Source organism: Lycorma delicatula, chromosome 8, assembly GCF_047948215.1.
Source record: "Lycorma delicatula isolate Av1 chromosome 8, ASM4794821v1, whole genome shotgun sequence".
Lineage (NCBI taxonomy): Eukaryota > Metazoa > Arthropoda > Insecta > Hemiptera > Fulgoridae > Lycorma > Lycorma delicatula.
In genome coordinates, this window is record NC_134462.1 from 11,712,794 (window position 1) to 11,734,572 (window position 21,779).

Genomic DNA, 21,779 nt, shown 5'->3' on the forward strand with positions numbered 1-21,779 from the left:
TGAAATAGGTATCCAGAAAATTCCAAAATATTAAATCAGTCTATGTATGTCTGTTCAAAAGGTAACCAACCTTATTTTTTCACAGAAAGCATTTGACAAAATATTTATTTTTACAAATGAAGTTTCACATTAGTCATTCAATTAGACCAAAATGTTTGTAAAGTAAAATTTTAGCATCTCACTATTTTAAGATAGACCACAGTTGTAACGCTTCTGTAACACAAGCAGGAATTCATTTTTTAAACATATCCTCCAGTTTTTCCAACTCTGTTAATGAAGAAAATTTTATAATTTGTAAATTATTGTACTTAGTTCACTTTTACTTGCATTACATTTGTAATGCAAGAAAAATTGAACTAAGTACAATAATTTAACGTGAACTTTAATTTAAAGTGAATTGGATTAGGCAAATATTAAATTTAATTTAAATTGTTCAAAAAAGTATAATTTATATTTTTATAATACATTCGAATACAGTACGTGAAAAAATTATATTATTTCAAATAATGAGGTAGTTGACATACAGCCCACTTGCTTTATGTAAAAGAAAAACTTTTTATAAGAAAAAAAAACAGTTCTGATGAAGCAGAGAACTCTATGAAAGTACCTAACAAATATAATAAATAAAAACAGTAAATGATACGATACAAAAAGTTACATAATAGTTTTATAAAATTATATTCTACTGCCAGGAAATAATTTGCTAAATTATTTGGTTACTAAGATTACCACACAGGTAACTCTACTAAAGAAACAGCTGCATTACAAGCCCCCAAAGGGCAGTCTACAAGAATAATTTCCATATAATATTAAACTGAGCTGTTCATAATTTTTAAAGAGTTACATATTTCATGATTACAATCAATAAATAAAATCAGCTTGAGAACAGCAAAAATTGATACTTCACTGTAGGACTGAAATCAAAACAGGTGGTGTAGAAACTTTTAATTTTATTTTACTTAACCATCTTTGAATGCATTATTCTTCCTTTAGAAGGATTTTTGAAACAAGGGTGCAACAGTTTCATTATCAAAATATTTTCTTTGTAATAATTCATATTTAATAACCACATATATTTTTTAATCTGTATGTATTTATCAATATACAATACCGACTGTACCAGTAGAATAATCAAAACACTGAAGTGTGTTTATTACTTTTCAACCCTCACTACTGTTTGACTGTTCTTTTTTATTTAACCACACTAACTGTGTTGGCTTTCCATCCCACTCACAAGTCTGTAGTCTATTTTAGCATTCATAAATACTTTCGTAGTTAATTTTATTATGTTTTTAATTACTTATTTATATTTTATTAAAGCTATTCTTGCAGTTTCAAGGAGAAATGCAAAGCAGCTGATAATTAAATGGTTAATTTATTAATTTGTTTTTAATATTAGTTTTTTTTTTTTATGTGATTCAAAACACCATAAATTGTATGAAAATATTTTATTCAACATCAACATAGACAATAAAAATATTATTCAATAATTTTTATTTTAAAATCTATCCAGTGATAACTTTGCTTCTATAATTTAAGTAAAGTTTTCTGAGGAACAAACTGGAATTACAAGTAAATAAATAATGAACCTGAAATTTTATTTTTTTATTAATCAGTAGAATATCAGAAAAAACATAAAAAATAAAATTGTGTAATAGAAAGTACACAATTATCAATTTAAAAAAAGAAGTAGTAATTTAAGGCAATCCAAAATCTGGGTACCTGTAGAGGATCCATACATGTCTGTGTACGTATCCACTCATTAAGTTTTTTCATACAACTCTTTTAAAATCATTTTTTTAAAACACACTGAAGTAAGTAAACTTAAGTCATAGTTCCTATAATATGAGATCTCTCCAATCAATAATTTAAAACTGCAACTAAAAAAGTAAAGTGCCTTAAAATGAATATGATTTTTCTTTAATAAAATTTCATTAACCGTTTTTAATAAATTAAGTTTGAAATTTTGAAAGGATAATAGTAGTTGTTTAAAAACAAATTTATGCAAATTGATGAACGATTCAGCTATTACTATGAATAAATTAAAATAATTATATTCTGATGAATATAATAATAACGATCATTATATTAAAAGTTTAAAAATGATCACTTAAATTGTGTACACGTGTGGATTTTGTGTGAGTTGATGGTCTCAGAACCCACCTTGAACATATTTTGCAGTAATTTTTCAACTTATTATGGGTAAAGAAAAGGACAGTGCTGATACTTGCATGACAAATTTCTTGTCATAAAATAAGTAACTTAATTTGACTTATATTGGTTTTTTCTGGCAATTAAAAAAGTTTATTAGCTTTATAAAAACATAATTATGAAGCCCTTAAATTTAAAACAAGCAATTTTTATTACTAAAACAGCAGAACCAATTTTGTGAAAATATTTTGAATGTCACTTTAGTTTATAACATAAAACATAAAAATAAACTGCTGATTTAAGAATTATTTAATTGCAAGTTTTAGAGAAGTGGCAATTAATTTAGCAAAGAATTAATTTAAATCGGGCATTTATTACCAATTTACCAATATGTAGCATACCAACAAAAAAAATGCCAAATTATGATTTAACTAGAGTGTAATTAATATTATACAGATATAAATTACACCAATGATATGTCCAATTATGAAGCAATGTAATTAAATGACAATACTAAAATAACGTTAGCAAACTTTGTATGAGATAAAATATTAATAAAATGTGCTGAGTTTCAGTGGTACAATAAAAAAAGTAACTATGGAAAAATTATTATTTATTCAATAACAATGAAACCATCGGTACTTTCATCACAATCTCTGGCTTTTTTTAAACACTCTTTCTGTTTAGCATCCAGAACCACCGTCAGAAGATGAATAAGAATGATATGTATGAATATAAACGAAGTGTAGTCTTGTACAGACTCAGGTCAACTATTCCCAAGATGTGTGGTTTGTTGAAACCCAACTACAAAAAAACACCGGTATCCACAATCTAGTATCAAATCCACATAGAAGTAACAGTCACACTTCCACCAGTCTTCCATTATAATGAAAATCGATGACACTTATCATTTATAAAAATTTGCATGTTAATACATTTTTTACCATACTGGTACTATTTTAACATCTGCAAGTGAATTTTGACCAGTTTTTCATCTTCAGAAAACAAAAATCCTAGCACACTGTGTTTCCACAGTACACATTACAAGCGGAGCCAACATTTTGTAATAAACAAAAGAGGTTATAAAAATGGAAAATCATTTTCCATTTGACATTTTCAACAGTTGACATTTTCTACGTCAGAGGTATCAACAAGAACGTCAGACAGTTTCAGTTTATTCTATTAAATAGTTTTTTAAGATGCCTGTTTAATTATTAAACAGACATCGGAAAAACTATAATCATAAAACTCTTGTATATTCACTTCATCAAAATCTTGAATCATTAATCTTTTTATAAGATTTGAAATCCAACATCATCCAGCAGAATGACAAATTTTTCAGTAATGTTTCAATTCTTCATAACTGATTCTAATAACATAATTAAACATTTTAAATCAATAGGAAAAAAGTTTCTTTAGTAGAACTAATTGTTTTCTTACAAACTCAAAAATTTTACTTTGATGTTAAGAATTGTCATTGTTCCTCTATACTGACATTACAAAAAACTATCTATAAATAAAAATTTACTTAGACCTACAAAATACTTTCTTTTGTACTTTACCGCCTAGCATAATAGCTGAGCTATAGCTCTAGAAGGGAAACTATTGTAATTGGTCCAATTTGGGCATATGCGGTTTTCACCAGATCTTTATACTTTGACACCTAAGGAACCCAAAAAACCAGATGGAAATTTTCCGGATGTTCAAAGTACATGTGTGTTTGGTGTTGGACCCTAAATCACATTATACCTTCAGAACCACTCAACAGATTTTGACCAAACTTGGTCAGATTACTTCTATGTATGGGGCAATGATAACATTAAATTTTCATCTTAAAAGGTCAAGGGAGTGAGGCTGTAGAGCAAGGTCATCATCACTACTTCGAGATTTCGCCTAATTAAGGTCTTATTTTTCTTAGGTACATTTGCCAACAATTAAATATTAATAATATTTCGAAAAAAAATTTTTTGCAAAATTGTACCCCAACCCCAAAAAATGCTCTAAACAAACTAGCAGCTAAGTGGGTATAGTGCATCATTAGTACCCCTTCCCACTACAAGGAGCACTAGGCAGCACTAACATACAGCTGCTGTAGTCATCTGCTATGTTGTAATGTCACAGGTGAGCAGTAGAATGAAATAAATGAATAATATTTAAAGTGGTCGCTATTGTCGCCACACCCACACAAATAAATATGTATGTGCACAAGCTTTAGTTAGAATCATTGAATTAAATAGACAAAAAATATTATATTTAAATAAAATTATAAATATTTTAAATTAAGTTGCATAGCTGAGCATCAGAAAAAAGCCACAAGATGGGAAAGGCCTACTGGCCTTTCCCATCTTGTGGCATCAACACCAAAGGTGTTGTCAGCTTATCTTATTTATTTTGTACAGTAATATGTACAAGTGTGTTGGTATATTTTTCATTCCTTCAGTAATTTACATAGTGATCATGTAATCAAAATAATTTCTTTCAATAATATAACACTGCATTTTACACTATGTTTATTTCCATATCTGGCTATATATATTTTTTTTAAATATTATATCCTAATGATTAATAAAGTTTCTAATACCTGTCTTTAATGTTGATTTAATTAATTTAAAAAATAAAGAATTAAAAAAAAAAATAGGCAGTTGGCAGAATAAAAAAACACCTATATACTGATAAAAATGCTAAATGACTAGCAAGAGAATTAATTTTATTATTTATGTAAATTTTTGCAGCTTGAAGACACCATTTACTATTTGAAATGGTAAGAAATAAAAACAGATTGACAATAATCATGAAAACTGAAACAGACATGTTTCAAATATAATATAAACACAACTTTATTACAAAAGGCTAAGTATTATAATATAAATACAACCTGCAACTAAAATATAACACATCATTTCCAATGAAAATAATAATAATAATTTCTTAAATACTTTTCAAATATGTAATTACTTAAAAATTAAGAAATCTAATCAACATAACTAATATATTCACATTTACAAATACATATAATCTAAACACATATTTTTTATAAATTTTAATTATATACAATGCTTACATTTTACATGGATAGTTTATACTATCCATACTTAATTCAATTTACTCAGTAAAGAGATCTTCATCATAAACCAATGCATCTCTTTTATCCTTATGACTGCCTTTTTGTGAATGGCTTGCAGCTGTAAAAGAAAAAATTAAGAAAAATAACAAAATTACAGTACATGCATTACTTGAAGAAGCATGCAGGTAAATTAAACAATTTTCTATTATCATTAAAAAATTATTTTTAAACACTTCTACCAAAATATAACTTTCATTATAATTCTTTGCTTTTATTTTTGTTTGGACTATCTAGGATCACATTAAAAAAACAGTTTTACTTTGTGTTTTGTTTTCTTTTTTGGTAGTATTTCATTCTTTATCTCCCTCTTTTTGAAAAAATTTCCTTCCCCTTTTTACGTTGATTTTCCTGAAAATTTGAAAAGACTGAAAAGTATTTCAGTCCAAAATTTCTTCTTTTAATATTTAATTCCTTTACAGCTTTTCATACTTCAAAACCAGTTATTCGTAGTTTTTTTAATTAGAAAGATAATTAAAGGTTTTTTTTTTTTGCTGAAAATTAATTTTCTTTTTGTTATAAAATCCATTATTTTTTCAAATATCTGTTAAATTTCTTCATTTTACTTTAAAATATTTTGATTATTTTTACATTAATTCCTAAAATCTTTCTTAAAATTTTGTTCTCTTTTTTAATTATTTTTCCAGTCTTGATTCTTTTACTGTCGCTATCATCATCAGTTCTGCCAGCACATAAAAATTCTGGTTTAACGTTTGTGCTGTAGTGTCTAAATTTGTACTAAAAATGGGATTTTTGTTTAATAAATAATAATTTATTAGAATTAATATTAAACATTTGTTTTCATGAATTTTTCCTTTTTTCTTGCATTTGAATTTTTCCTGCATTTCCTTTTTTTTTTTTTGTAATGTCGGTTAGGGACTTTAGCAAAGGTATCTTTTACTTCAGAACAGATTCTTTATTCTCATAATTAATTCAAAAGCATAATTAAAATTATATAGTTGTTTATTACTTAAGTCAAGAAATAAATAACATAGAAATATCCAAATAATAATTTAATTATCTACCAGTAGACTGTAACAGCAACATAATAATTCATTTTATTTCTATACTGTCATAGTAAATTTTGAAATTTTAATTATTTTTTTAATTATTTTATTACAAACAACATCCATTTTGAAAAAGCGATGAATAAGTCACTTCATGAGCTCTGCGAAAGTGCTCAATGTAGATTACAAAGGAAAACAGTGCGAGAAAAAATTTTTTAATAAAATTAACATCTACTTCTAGTATGAAATTTGTAAAAAAAAATCATTAATTTTAATTATAAACTTTAAAAAAAGGCCCTATATGCAATTTTATAATTTATACATAATTTTTTTTATTCATAACAACTCAATCAGTAATTTTGGAATCACCCAAAACTTGGGCTGAATAAATTAAGTGCAATTAAAAATACAACAAAAATGAAAAATTACACCATCAAGATGGCACTGTTAAAAGGGAAAGTACTTAAAATTTTACTGTTACAAAAAAAATGAATAAATAAGTAAGAGATAATTAAAATAAACAGCTCAAATCTTACAGAACAATAATTTTTGATCAGTATTTCTTAACACATTAACTGCCATGGGGAACCGATCAGTTCAACATTCAGATTTGACATTTGGACCAATATGTGACAAGCCCTAATAGGTAGTGTTTTATTTTAACTTCTATATTGAGGGGACATGTCATTTCTGGCAGCAAACACAAGAACAGACAGAAAGTTGAAGGACGGGTTTTATTGGCAACACATCACGTTGGTTTGTACCTGCATAATTTATGTGTTTCTAAGCAACCAAAATTACTCATTTTTTTACCTTTTTGTCTTATCGAAAAAGGTCCAACGTAAATTTTACAAGATGGAAATATTGATAAACTGAATAAAATACACAAAATTGGAATACAATTTTTATTCTAAACTAATATACAAATTAAAAAAATGTCAAATATTGATGAAAAATATATAAGTAAATTAAATATTAGTATTATTAAAAAAAACCATTAAAATTTGCAAAAAAATGAGTAAAATATATTCCAAATGTTTTCTTACACAAGACAATAAAGCAATTTTTACACATGTATGATTGTCCCGAGCACTTCTCACAAAATGTTGCTATTTTTGCCTTGTTCTTGGATTTATTCCTTCCTTCTAAATAAGCCAATTTTTTTGTAGCACGGTCTGCATGCATCCCTTAGATGCCTTTCATTTTTGCCAACTCCTACAAAAAGTTAGTCCCTACTGTTGGCCTGCCTGTGACGCATTCATCTGTTGATCATCCGGAGGTCCACCAATTCTAAGGTGATGCTTTCTTTGAAAGAAATTACTGACATGCGTTCAGGATTAGGGCCAATTTATCATTATATCATAAAGGGGGCATTTTATCACGTATCATTTTATCTTTATAACAAAGCTATGAATTTACAATACATGTGCTAAATAGCAGATGCACTGCTACCTTGTGATACCACTTCATTGTTTTCTTTATGGCAGAGCTATATGAGGTCATTTGATCTGCTACATCGATCCCCATTTTTAACTTGTTATATTCAGTAACTACAGCTGGCTTAAAAATGTTGTTTCCTCTCATCTTGTTTTCCAATGTCTACCATATCAACTTGTTTTGTAGACAACAGTAGGACATGTTCTTGTCCAGCCAGTTTGTAACCACAAAACCATCCTTTTATTTTCTGCCACTGTCATTCCTCCACGCTTAAACCCTGAGGTAAACAGCAAGTCTTTTAGCAATCCAATCCAATCAGACTACAAAGCGCCAACCAAGTATGTTTTTTTCTGCAAGACAAGTTTGGCCAAATCAACAGAGCGGTAATAATTGTCAACATATGTAGTAGAGCCAGAATTCAAATAAGGGTCAAGTAGTTCTAAGACTACTGATATATCCATCAAGTAATCAGGGGTAAAATTAAAGCCCTTATCTGAATGTACCTTTACACTATATGTGTAAGCTTTGCTGTCACATAATTTCAAAAGCCCGAAACCCATATATGTGGGCTTTTTTTGCAAGTACTGGCGGATAATTAATCTGCCTCTAAATGGCACTATTCTCTCATCTATGGCAAGGTCTTCCTCAGCAGTTTTTGAAAATTTCACCTTTTGAAAATTTCATTAAGCAAAGTAAACAAGGGGGAAATTTTGACAAGGCGACCTTTTTGGTTAGGATCTTGGTTGTTGTTAAAATGCTAAAACCTGAATAGCAATTGAAATTTATTGCGACTCATGACATTACTGGCAACTTCGTTTTTAAAAAGTGTGCCAGTAGACCAACAGTCGTTGATTCTGGGAAAAGGTGCTAAACCCATCCAAATTAGTCACCCAAGAAAATGTTTCATTTCCTGAGCACTCAGGGGCTCCCGTTTTCTGAGTCTGCTACAATGACTAAGTCATTTATTATTGATTGTTTGATTAGCGTTTTTGTTGTTTTCTGTAACCATCAGATCTATTACTTTGGTCTAGTGGTGAACACGTCTTCCCAAATCAGTTGATTTGGAAGTCGAGAGTTGCAGTGTTCAAGTCCTAATAAAGGCAGTTACTTTTATACAGATCGGAATACTAGATCGTGGTTACCGGTGTTCTTTGGTGGTTGGGTTTCAATTAACCACACATCTCAGGAATGGTCGAACTGAACCTGTACATACTACACTTTATTTACACTCACACATACCATTCTCATTCATCCTCTGAAGTAAAACCTGGATAGTAATTCTCAGAGGCTAAACAGGAAAAAGAAAGAAAGAAAGATCTATTACTTTGTCAATTATTATTAGTCTATAATGGTCTATCAGTTTACTGTATTTGGGTAACTCAATATTACACTTTGATTGTCATGTAAATTGAAATTTTTTTTTGTAGACCTTGGAAGCCACTTCAAGTTAAGTTTACTGGTACTTTTTTTCTTTCTTTTTTTTTGCCTACTTGTTATTACTGGCTATGGAGTTTGGGATGATCCTTGTTCTACATCCTTGACCTCTTCCCTGCCTTCATGCATAGCCTCTGTTTGCAAGTAGGTGCACATCTACAGCGTGGCTATTATGGTTGTTCAACAGGTACAGCGATGTCATCAGGCATCTGTACATCAGCGATTTGGCCTTTAATACGTAGGTCAACTGATGTACCATGGTCATCATCAGGCCATCATCATTAGAGATGGTAGTTATACCATCTCTATATCGATGGTATAACTATTACCATGTAAGGTAACTTGTGTGACATGGTCATAACCAGATGGACCATCGGTCCAGCAAAGTCGTGTTCCGAGAAAAGTCAATAGACATGTCTCATACTTCGGTAACATCATTATAATCACATAAAATTATACCTTTGACGTGCATATCTAAGTCCATAAAATTAAATGATTCATTATCTTTTGATCTGGATGGATGATATTGATTTAAGCTAATCTCATTTTCACTATCATCATCTGTGCCAGACCCAGATGAGTCACTACAAGGGGACATGAATAAACCAACATCAGAACCTGTATAATTACTTTCAAACGTTTCACTGTCATTTGATTCGTTTAGCGCCCTTTCCATTTCTGTAGCCAAAGTCGATCACTCATTTTAAGTTTTAGTTTTATATGAATTACTACAAAATACAAGAAATTAATTAAATAGACAAACTAATTAAATACAACATACAAGAACTAATACAACACACAAACTAATGCAATATATAAAAATGCAATTGGTCATGAACAAGAACTAGTAAAAAGTTCACAAATCTACTACGGCATCTACAACGCGTATTCATTATTTTATGAAAGACAGCTATTATACATATAACAGCTACAAGCAAGCAGGAACACTAGCCGTACAGCAGTATGCGATTGACAACTAAGTGTTGCCAACATTATACATAGAAATAATGCGATATAATAGATTTATTGTCTGTAATGACTAAATTGTATTATTGACTAAATAATGTCAAAATACAACTACTTTTACATACCAAAAATTGACAAGTCAGAACGATTGGTCTTACGTTTATTTATAAATCTATTAACATATATGGGATAAAAATTGTTATATGATACGATATCAAACATAACTAAACTGAATAGGATTAAATAAAATCATTGCTAAATTTTGGCAGTCACTAGGTAAAAGGTAATTTTGGGCACGGCAGTTTAATGTGTTAAACTTATAACAAACAAAATAAAATTACCGATTGTACACCATGCTGAAGAAGATGAAGCATCATTGATGGGATCAATTACAACTTGCCTTCTTGCATATGTTACTTTTAACTGTACTCCAGATACTAAACTACCATTTACCTGTAATAAATAAAAAATAAAGTAACAACATTAAAAAATAACATAATTTGCTCTTAATATTTTACTTAAACTCAACCAAAAGATATAAACTTATGATATTCAGGTAATTCAGATTTTGGTTTTTGTAGCAAAAAATTAATAAAAAAAGATCACATAACCGCTACCATTAAAATATTAATCATAAAGCATACTAGGATTATTTTTTTTTTAAATAAGTGGAAAGCTAAAATTACTAATGTTGTGTATTGGTTGTATACATTTTATAATAACCCTCTACAGAAATGTAAAAGATTAGTTGGGCAATGATGACACACCGTCTCTCTGTTGACCCCAGCAAATTTTTATAAAACATGAAATTTCATGGATAGAAATAAATAATAAATTTTAAATAATAACTGTACCATCTTATCTTTAATTAGGATTTTTCTCTTGGTATCTCTAAAAATGTTGTTTTATTGGAAGCACAAAAACCAGAATAATTTAGAAATCATTTTCTTATAAAGGAAGGAGCAGAGGAAATGCACTACTGAATAACTTCAGTCATTTTAATTATAGAAAAAAAGTTTTATATTAAATAATAATATTTTTATTGCATTTTTCAAAATGTTAGCTTTGGAAAATAATATCAGTAAGAGACATCCTTCATGTCAAACACAAATTCAGAACCTCTCCTCAAAGCTCTGCATGGCTATGTCAAACATCTCATTCGAGACAGCTTCAATTTCTTGACGAATGGGAATTTCCAGGTCTTCGATTGTGTGTGGCTTGTTCACACTCTTGTTTCAGATAGCCTGAGAAAAAGAACTCACAAATTGATAGATCGGGAGAGTGTGGAGGGCCAAGAAACATCACCAAATCATGAAATGACATGTCCAGGAAACATTTGTTGAACTATTTCAACCAATGCTTTCGCTGAGTGAGCACCATCCTGTTGGAACCACATTTCTATCATGTTGATCTAATGCCTTTCAGTTCTGGACACAGTTAAGTTGTTTAGCATGCTGACGTAGCGGGCAGATGTCACTGTAACTGCGGATTCTCCCTGTTCAAAAAAAGTAAGACTCAACAATCCCTATCTTGGAGACACCGCACCACACTGTTGCTTTTGAGCTGTGGAGAGGTTTTTGGTGCAGTTAATGTGGGTTCTCCGACTCCCAGTACTAACAGTTCTGTGCATTAACATAGTCATCCAGATGGAAACGGGCTTCATCACTCATCATTAGGGTGTTTGCATCTTCTGTAAGAATGGTGTTCATTATGCCACAAATTTCTTTGCATTGGACAAAATCCCTTTCAGTTAGCTGCTGAACGATCAATATTTTGTATAGGTAAAACTTGAGATCACCATGTAAGATGCGATGAAGTGAAAAATGTAACATACCTAGCATTACGCTAGCAGATCGTTCCAGACTAGTAAGAACTGCTCTTATCACTCTGTCAATGTTTTCCAGAGTTCGAACTGAACAGGGAAGGCCATGTGGTTTTTTCTTCATCACAGATCCAGTACTTCTAAATACCTCAACCCACCGGAGTATGGTGTTTCAATCTGAAACTGCACCTCGACATTCAACATTAAAATTTTGATGGAAAAGATGGTGAACCGTGACACAGTATCATTATTTCTAAAAAATTGTTAGACAACAAACACATGATGTTCTACGCTCCAATGCTTCATAGCAACTGAAACTGCATAGTCTGAGCTGTTCACCACAGGTCACTGAAGGTAATTCCCCCACTCGCCACTGAATACTAGTGATTTAAAAAACATGCATTTTCTCTCCTCCACTCTGTATAATTTGAAACATAAAAAATAACCGCAACAAAACTGTTTTACATTTAAATTAAAAAACATATAAATATGATTAATAAATTATAAACTACTGATTTCCAGTGGGGCTAACCTTCTAAAGCCTTTTAAAATTAATTTTTTTAATACCTTTCCCGGTTGAGTTACCTGGTAGCCCAGTTGTTAATGTTAAGAATTTTAAAAGATTGGAAAACCCCTTAATACACAATCAAACAGTATATTCAATAAATTATGTTATATTTGTCAAATTAAATCTATTTATACATTTTATATTGTTTAATTGTACTGAGATATTGTTTTTTAAGTTACATGTCATGATGATCTTGGTAAAGTTGAGCAATTTGAAATCTATAAACATATTAAATTTGACAAAAACAATATATTAAATAAACAAATATAACACACACCAAATATATTATTTAATTACATACTTATTGTGTGTTCTAACCTTTCTCAGAACAGGCACCTTTAATAATGGTGCTACCAAAGATTCCACTATAGGAGGTCTGAATAATTAGTTCTAAAATTTTTTTACAAAAATAGTTCCATTAATTTCAAAATGAGATGAGATAATTCTGTGGCCAGTTCATCTCCTGCAGTCATTTTTTCTGGATAAAACAAGCTCTCTCATTATCCACATTTTTTTCCTTATGCTTAATGATTCCTTTTTCCATTTTGAATTATATGGTTTTAAGTCAGACGCTGCTAGGTATACGCTAAGGATGCAGGATTTTGTAGAGTATGAGCATCAATAGTATGATCTATTCCCATAGCATGGGAAAAAAATTACCTACTGATGTGTCCAGGTATTCTATTTCCTGTCCAGTAGCTACACAATAAGTCTAATGGTGGAAGAGTGTATTATATAAAAATGGATCACCTAATTCCTCCTAAAATACAATACAATACTGATTTAGAAGCAACTCAATGCTAGTATTCGTTTTAAGTAGAGCATGAATAATACAAAGCTGTTATTCTAATTAATGACATAGAAATCACAGTAGATTTTATATTTAAGTCCAAATTTTCTTAAAAATAAAACAATAATCAAGACTGTCAAAAATTGGTGCTGATTAATTTAATAAATTGAGTCTCATGTAGTCGCAAGTTTAATTATTTTTATTATGAATTGTAAATATTATTCATGTACATGTGAATCTTTACATAAGTTATTGTATCCATAAATGTAATGATAAGTTATTGTATTAATGATTGAAATAATTCGTAAAGATTGTAGTAGACTAGTTCCTAAAGGTTGTAGAGACTGGAACAGGACTGCCAAAATGAAATGAGGAGCTTGCTAATATACTGTATATGGAGCCACTCAATCGTCAGAAGCCGAGTGTATCCGAAAGGAACCATCTGAACAGAACGCATCTGAAAGGAGCCGTGTGAACTGTAAAGAGCCGAGTGAATTCAACCGAAGCCGAAGATCTTTAAACTTAAATATAAATGTAAGTCCAAATTTAAATGTAAATAATATGAGTGAAAACTAAGTCTAAACAAAGACGTTGGCACAAACCTCAGTAATAGCTCTTTCTGCAGCATCAGTCTTATCAAATGTAACAAATCCACGACTGTAAAAAAGGAAAATATGTTTTATTAGAACATCTAATTTATGATTAAATAGTTAATATAATTTACATATAATATTCGATGCTAAACAAGCTATCTTTAACAATAATTAGACACATCTACATATATTCATTCACAGCAAAAAAATTGAATAAAAAAAGGAACTACTATAAAAGGGCACATGTGAAACAAAAGCCTTTCTTCTCATTAAATGCATCATAAAAGATGCACATTATTGAGCAATAAATTTTATGATGTACAATTTATGTAATGTATTTTAAATGCATTTCCAAATACATAACAACAATACACATTTTTATTATGTACAGGCATATCATTATCTGACATTGGGATGAAAAACAGAACAAGACATAAAAGTATTAATCCAGTACTTTTCCAATTAGACAATGAATGAAACCTATATATTAATTTTTATCTTTATTTTTCTCTTCACGATACTACTTTTTTCCTCATTTTTCAATATCAATAAAATCTTATGTTCTTTGTCTAACTTTATAAAGTGAACCTGCACTTATAGATTCTATATGCTTATAATGATCTGCAAATATAAATATAAAAGTGTAGATGAACAATATCACTGGAATTTAAACCATGCAAATATTCATGATGATACTCTTTACATTCAGGTATTTATAAAAAAAAGCTTAACATAAATGCATTTTGTAAGAGTATACAATCAATCCATGATATTGAATTTCAATTAATATAGTCTCCAAAGTAAAATTACAATCACTTGCTTTTGTCTAAAGTACAAGAATGCACGTTAAAGAATCTTCTTTTTTTTTCTTTTTTCCCTAACATAAATCTGTAGCGTATAAAAAATGCCTACCATAATTAAAAAAAAAAATATGCCATGATCAAAAAATAGCCTGACCAAGATTTGAAGCTAGGACCTCTGGATAAAGGGCCGAGAAAAACTACCACTCTGCCATGGAGATCAGTTAAAGACTTTTTTGCCTATGTAATTAAATAATTGGTAAAAAGGATTGTTATGAAGAATTTAATTGAAATGAACTGATTAACCATCAAAATGTTGAATCTTATAGAAAACAAACAGAAAAAATTTAAAAGCTCACATAAGGTAATTTCATAACTCATAATTTTTATCATTCATTAAGATTTGGACATTTATATGTTTCAAAGCACTTCTTATGCTTAACTTAAAACAATAAATAAAACAACAGTTATTAGCCTGAAACTGAATATACTGGTGGCAGTAAGATATGTCAACGTAACAGAAAAAAATTTGAATTTTTAAATTAAAAAAAATTCCTAATCTCAAACAACTAACTTCTCAACAACTACATTAATAATTTAAAATCACTAAAGAGAATCACTAAAGTACAAAAATTAAATAATAAAAAAACAAACTTACTTCTTTTCAATTTCCATTGAGATATTAACAATATTACCACATGTCTGGAATGCTTTTTTTAGTAAATCTTCAGTTATATTATAACCAGAAACAAATATTGTATTTCCTTGACGAGGCTTATCTGGTCGCCCAGTTTCTCTTGCTTTATCAGATAATCCTCGTTCTTCTCTATCCCGAGCACTCAAAAAACTTTCATATAAGTTCTGAAAATGTTGAATAATTAAATATTGTATATATTTGATTTATTTTTTATATAGTAAAATAAAAGGAATAAGACTACAAAAAAAAAAAATACAAAATGTTATCAGTAAAATAATATATATATATATATATATATGTAAGGCTCTTCAAGGCAGCCATGCTGCAATTTTTAATGTCATGGAATTATGTTAAAATTTACTCCTAAAAATTTAATGATGGACAGATAAATGAAAAAGTCACTGTAGGTATAAAATCATATAAACTTAAAACAATTTAGAATGTCATAAATATCAAAAAGGGAATCAAATTTAGAAAAGCCTGCTAAAAATGAATAATTTTACATCAAGTATTTTCTATAACCAAGAGTGAATCCAATATTAGAAAATATTTTTAGCGATGGTATAACAGTTCCTGTTTAGGTAATTATTAAATGAAAAGAAGAAACTGTATTATTCTTCACCAGGTATAACATCAATAAGAAATCAATAAGTGTAGATGTTACCGCTATATCAGTAATTAAAATGTGTAAAAATTTCTTACTCCCTTTCTCACTATAAATCCTTTAGTGAGGGTATATCTCCTCACTAACAATATAAAAAAAAAATAATAAATTCATCAGAAATGTAAAAAATCAGAAATCAACGATATGCTGAAGTAAAGATTTACCTTTCTTTTCTGCAAATTGCCAAGTAATTTACATTCATGAGTATGAATATGTCTACTGACCCACAATACCTAGAGATAAACCTATTAATAGTAAATAAAGATAAAGAAAAGATTTTACTGAATTTTAATATAAACAAGAATACAAATTCAACAAAAAAAAATCCATAACAATATATAAAATGAAACTATTAACTTTAATTTGAGGTTACAGCTAACAAACATTTATTACTGAATAGATATTTTTTTTTAATTTAAATAATAAAGTAGTATCTAGTGTATATTCTTTAAGAAAAATTGCTAAGCTAAACCAAAACATTAAACATTAACAGCAATTTATTACTGTTTTATTAAGTTATATATTATTAGATGCAGAATAATTTTATGAGTTGTATCATTATGCTCTAACTTTTAAAGAATTTCTAACATTTTGAAGCGCCATTAGAGAGCTCTAAGTACAAGGCATATTCATAAAGTAAGGGTCGTTTGTCATTGAAAATAAATTAACTCGTGAGAAAAGGTTTTTACTTACAGTTTTTGGTTTACTGCACATCTACTTCACTTTTCCACATAATCGTCATTCAGTTCTAAGCACTTTTTGTAACACTGCACCAGTTTCTTTAACCCCACTGCATAGAAGTTCGCCGCCTGGGAATTGAACCAATTGACGACAGTCTTAAGTTCCTTGTCATTTTTAAACCGTTCTCCACCTAGCCACTCTTTCAAATGCAAGAAGAGTAAATAGTCATTATGTGCAAGGTCAGGACCATATGGAGGGTTGTCAAAAAAGTTCCAAACGAAAATCTTGAGTTTTCTTCTTGGTTAAAGCAGTGGTGTGAGGACGTGTATTATCATGAAGGAGGATTACGCCGGAAGTCAGTTTCCAGCATCATCGATTTTGGATTTCACATCTCAGTTTGGTGAACATTTTGCAGTACATGTCAGCTGTAATTGTTGATCTATGTTCCATGAAATCAACCAAAACGATGCCCTTTTCATCCCAAAAAATTGTAGCTTACATTTTTTGACTCAAGTACAGAGATTGATTAAACTTTTTCACTTTTGGGAAACTTGAATGGCGCCACTGCATTGACTGTTGTTTTGATTCTGGTATAGGAGATCCACATCTCGTCGCCTGTAATAATGTGGGAAAACAAATCATCTCCATCTTGGACATAGCGATCCGCACTCGTCCACTGCACATTCTTTGCTCTTTGTGTTGGTCGATGAGCATTTTCGGTACCCACCTTGCACACAATTTTTTATATTCGAGCTTTTCCCTGACAATTGTGTAGATAAAGTGCATCCAACATGTGGAAATTCATCAGCCAGAGCACTAATCGTTAATCACCGATCACATCACAGTTTTTAGTTCACTATTTCAATGATTTTGTCAGTCTGAATACTGGAACTATCACTCTGCTCTTTGTCATGCACATTTGTGCGACCATTTTTAAAGTCTCAACACCATTGTCCAATGTTTCCTTTGCTCATCACTCCTTCCTCATTACTGATGAATTTCAGCAGCTGATAATCCTTTTGCATGCAAAAATCAAATCAAAGTGTGCACTTCACAACTGGTGGGAGAAACGATTGTCGGGGATATTGGGATCTGCATTCACCAGCAGGAAAACAACTACAGAATCAAAACAACAGCTGCAGTGGCTTTGTAAGTAAAGTAGCCAATAGATGGCCTTGCATAAGTGAAACTATGTTCAAACCCGCTAAATTTAAATATAAGCAGATTGCCCTAACTTTATGAATATGTCTCGTGTATGAAAATTTGTAGTAATAAATAAGCTACACACTATCAAAAATTATTTAATATAAATTAGTTTAAATTTGTATTTAATTTATTAAGTATTTGGTAGTAAGTAAAATGACTGTAAATAGTGTTTAAAAGACAGCCACATGAACAAATTCCATTCGATAAAGTAAATTTTATAAATTTTTACCTTAACTCTAGGACGAGAATCAGTCTCTTGGTCTTCTGGTTGGGTAGCAGAAAATGGTTGATATCCGCTAACAGTACGTTCGTTGCCGGATAATTTCCTTTCTAAACCACGGGGACGTTTAAAACCAGCTTGTTCTGGTCTTTTTGGAGTTTTTGCAATAGCTGGTATTGCACCAGATTTTATTAATTTTTTAGCAACCTCTCTTGCATCTCTAGCTTCAACAGGTCTTTTACTAAGAGCTGTTGGAGTACGTTCTGATTCAGGTCTTGGAGCTTTCAAGGCTTGTAGAGCTTTTTTCTGAAATAATTGACTTTTTAGTTTTTTTTTTAAGAAATACAATAAAGAACTAACATTACCTAATACACTTTGATTTTAAAAAATAATTTGATAATGTGGATATATTAATAAAAATTACTCTGATAAAAACTATTTAATTAAAAACAAAAGTCTTCACCCAAGGATAGAACAGGATGTACACAAAGAACCAGGTTTTAAGATCCTTGCTTTTCTAAATATTCACAAATAATTCTCAAAATGTTGGATAATTCATTTTTATCCTCTTTGCAGATGTATTGCACTGTTTCAGTACATACACCTACCTGTATCTGTAGTTGTAGAATTTATAGGATATAAATATAAGATATATATAGGATTTACTGGATTAGAAAATACTACATTAGCAGTTGAAAAAATCATTCATTGAATAAATTGTAAATATACAATTTTAATATGGATAAAATCTAAATCATCATTTAAACAGAGTGATTACAAATTGCACAGCAATCTCTCAGTAGATGATTCTATAGCAAAAAATAAGAAAAAAGTTAAATCAGAAAAAACTTCTCAAATTTGTATTTAATTTTAATAGACGTTACTTACATCAATTTTCTCAGAATTAAATTCTCTACAAAGGTAACTGGAAATTTTTATTTGTTTATTGGTAAATTAACAGATTTATTATATTCCAAACATAAAAAAGTGTATTTTCCGACAAAACTTTTTAAAGTTTTACCCTGCTGTTTTTAAAACTAAAGTGAGATAGAGGTCTGGGACCACTAAATTCAATTTCTTAGATCAAAATCAATAAGGAAGCACCAAATTTACCACTCAATTTGTATCACAAGAATTTTAGAACAGTTTAATTACACAGACAGAGCAGAAAGCAGTGCTAAATATTTAACAAGCTGAAACTCGTTAACGAACCGTTTTCTGACCTATGTTTAAATGAACTTTTTTTAATACTGACTATAGAATCATCTCCTGAGCAATTTCTGTACAATTTGGAAACACCCGAACTGTTCATTACAACATTAATAAAGAAACATAACATTACTAATCATATAAGTAGTATTTCCATCAATAATATCATTCTTGCTGTCCACTAGAAAATATTTTGGGTATATGTCAAATAAATTTTCAGGGATAATCAAATTGATTATTTTGCCACAAGTATAATTCTGGGCAATTACTTACCACCTTTAATTTTTTTTCTTACTTTAATATATCATAGTAGATATGCTTAGAATTAAAAAAACACAAGATTTAAATGTCAGAAAGCTGGTTTGGACAACAGATCACCCATGAAAGGTCAAAGTCCAAACTACATTATCAGAACTCTAGTCAATTAGCAATCACTTGCGTGAGTTTTGACAACCTGATCAGATGCTAATCTGTTCTGAGGAAAGGTTACAGTTAAAGTTAAGTTAGAGTTAGGTTAAGGTTAGACAGAGGAATAAACCACTATTTATCCTTAATAGTTGTTAGAATCTAACTCAAGGGTCGTCAGCCATTGAAGATGACTGATGGCAATCTTCATAAGGTGATTATCTGTTGAACACTACTAACAGCAAGGAACACATGGTGTAACCTCTCTCTGTAGTGACTATATCTCCTTTTAAACATAAATTCGGTCAATTGTATTAAGAGATAGCGTTATGTATTGCCATATATCAGTAACTTATCCTTAATCACTCTTCACAAGAGTCTAACCTTAACCCTAAGCTTTCTCCACAGAATGGATTAGAATCTGAACAGATCTCAATAACACACAAAATTAACTGATGGCTAACTGACTAGGGTACTGATAATGCAACAATGACTTTGATTTTGCTCTTGGACAAGTCACCTGGTCTACACATTTAGATCTTGTGTTTTTCTGAACCTAAACATATCTACTATATTATATTAAAGTATGAACAAAAATTGAAGTTGATCAAGTAATTGCTCAGAATTACAATAAAATCTAACCATATTGTTTCATTCTGAATTTTCTTAATCAAAGAATCATTAAATATTTATTATAACTATATATACTCCCATTTGAATACTATACTACATCTTGAGGCCACTTAAAAAAAAATAAGGGTGAATTTATTTTAATATAAAAACAGACTTCAGATCTTTTGATAGTAAATATTTTATCACCAGTGATAAGAATCTAATGATATTTAATAAATTAAAACATTATAACATTGCATGCACGTATACTTAAAATACAAGACATTAGTTAAATAAAAAATTATCATTTATTCCTAAAAACAATAACAAAATATTCACTTCTATCAAATTGGATAACAATTACTATTGATAAATTTTAGGTTTATCATCAATAATTATTACAATAATTCTACATTTATTTATAATTAGTTCACCTCAAAATAATATGTAATTTAATTTATTTTAAAAATGTGTTTAAATTTAAAATACTACAGTAAATAACTGATCTGATATCAAAATCCAGACTTGCAAAATACTGATTCTGACTAATATTTATAATAAAATTCCATCCTTCTGTTTATCCTTTTTCTTTTTTTGTATTTTTGTTTACCCTACAAAAAGTTATCACACCTTCCTTCCAATTTATTTATTTATTATATCCAGAAACACGATGGCACCCAATTAAAGTTTCTTGATGTCAGATAATTTTTTAGTATACTAAAAATTCCAAGCCTTCAAAACCAGAACAATTTTGAAAACATACACACTATTTGTGTGTAACAAAATAACATTCTATTATTTAGATACACAAAGCAAGTTAATAGCTGCAAAAAACTTACTGGTAAATAATTGTCAATAGACAGACAAACATCTTTTCTTTAATTAATGTAATGTTTACAGCACTTCTATTATATTACAAAAATTTTAGGTTACTACCTTTCTTTTTAGCTTCTGGTATTTGGCTTGAAGCATCAATTCCTCTTCGGTGTGATTCGTTGGAAAATGTAAGTAGACCATAATTTAGTTTTATAATTAAAAACTGTAAAGTTATTTCATCTATAAATTGAAGTATGTTTACAACTACATAGATCTACACATACGAAATTTACTTTGAACCTATCATTAATAATTAGTAATGGGAAGAATCGTGAACGAGTCGTTCCTTCGAAACGATTCTATATACTGAACGAAAGAATCGAGAATCGGTTTGCAGGAGAAACCGATTCTTTTTCCGATTCTTAACAATGAAATGGATAGGCGACGGGAAACCACAAATATTTCTCAATTACGATTCGATTCGATTCATAGCAATCTTTCTTATGCATAGCTTGTAGTGGAGGGTCCTCCTACCATACGAAATTATAGCCTGCGTTTATTTTATTTATTTATTGTTTTC

General features: G+C 29.6%; 1 protein-coding gene across 3 annotated transcripts in view; it reads right to left on the bottom strand.

The window, feature by feature from the left end:
- Nelf-E (negative elongation factor E) overlaps window positions 1-21,520 on the bottom strand; it is a 42,515-nt gene extending 20,995 nt beyond the window's left edge. Inside the window, exons 1-7 of one of the 3 annotated variants that reach the window (XM_075372594.1) lie at window positions 21,320-21,520; window positions 18,167-18,463; window positions 15,348-15,550; window positions 13,899-13,953; window positions 10,458-10,569; window positions 5,213-5,333; window positions 487-607 (exon numbers count right to left, since the gene is read on the bottom strand). In XM_075372594.1, coding sequence (XP_075228709.1) covers window positions 5,254-5,333; window positions 10,458-10,569; window positions 13,899-13,953; window positions 15,348-15,550; window positions 18,167-18,463; window positions 21,320-21,400 — 828 coding nt within the window. In that variant the 5' untranslated portion in view covers window positions 21,401-21,520 and the 3' untranslated portion in view covers window positions 487-607; window positions 5,213-5,253. Of the gene's footprint in view, window positions 1-486; window positions 608-4,881; window positions 5,334-10,457; window positions 10,570-13,898; window positions 13,954-15,347; window positions 15,551-18,166; window positions 18,464-21,319 lie in introns of those variants that run through there. The other 2 variants (XM_075372595.1, XM_075372593.1) reach the window with 2 other exon arrangements.
- Window positions 21,521-21,779: the final 259 nt, after the last annotated feature.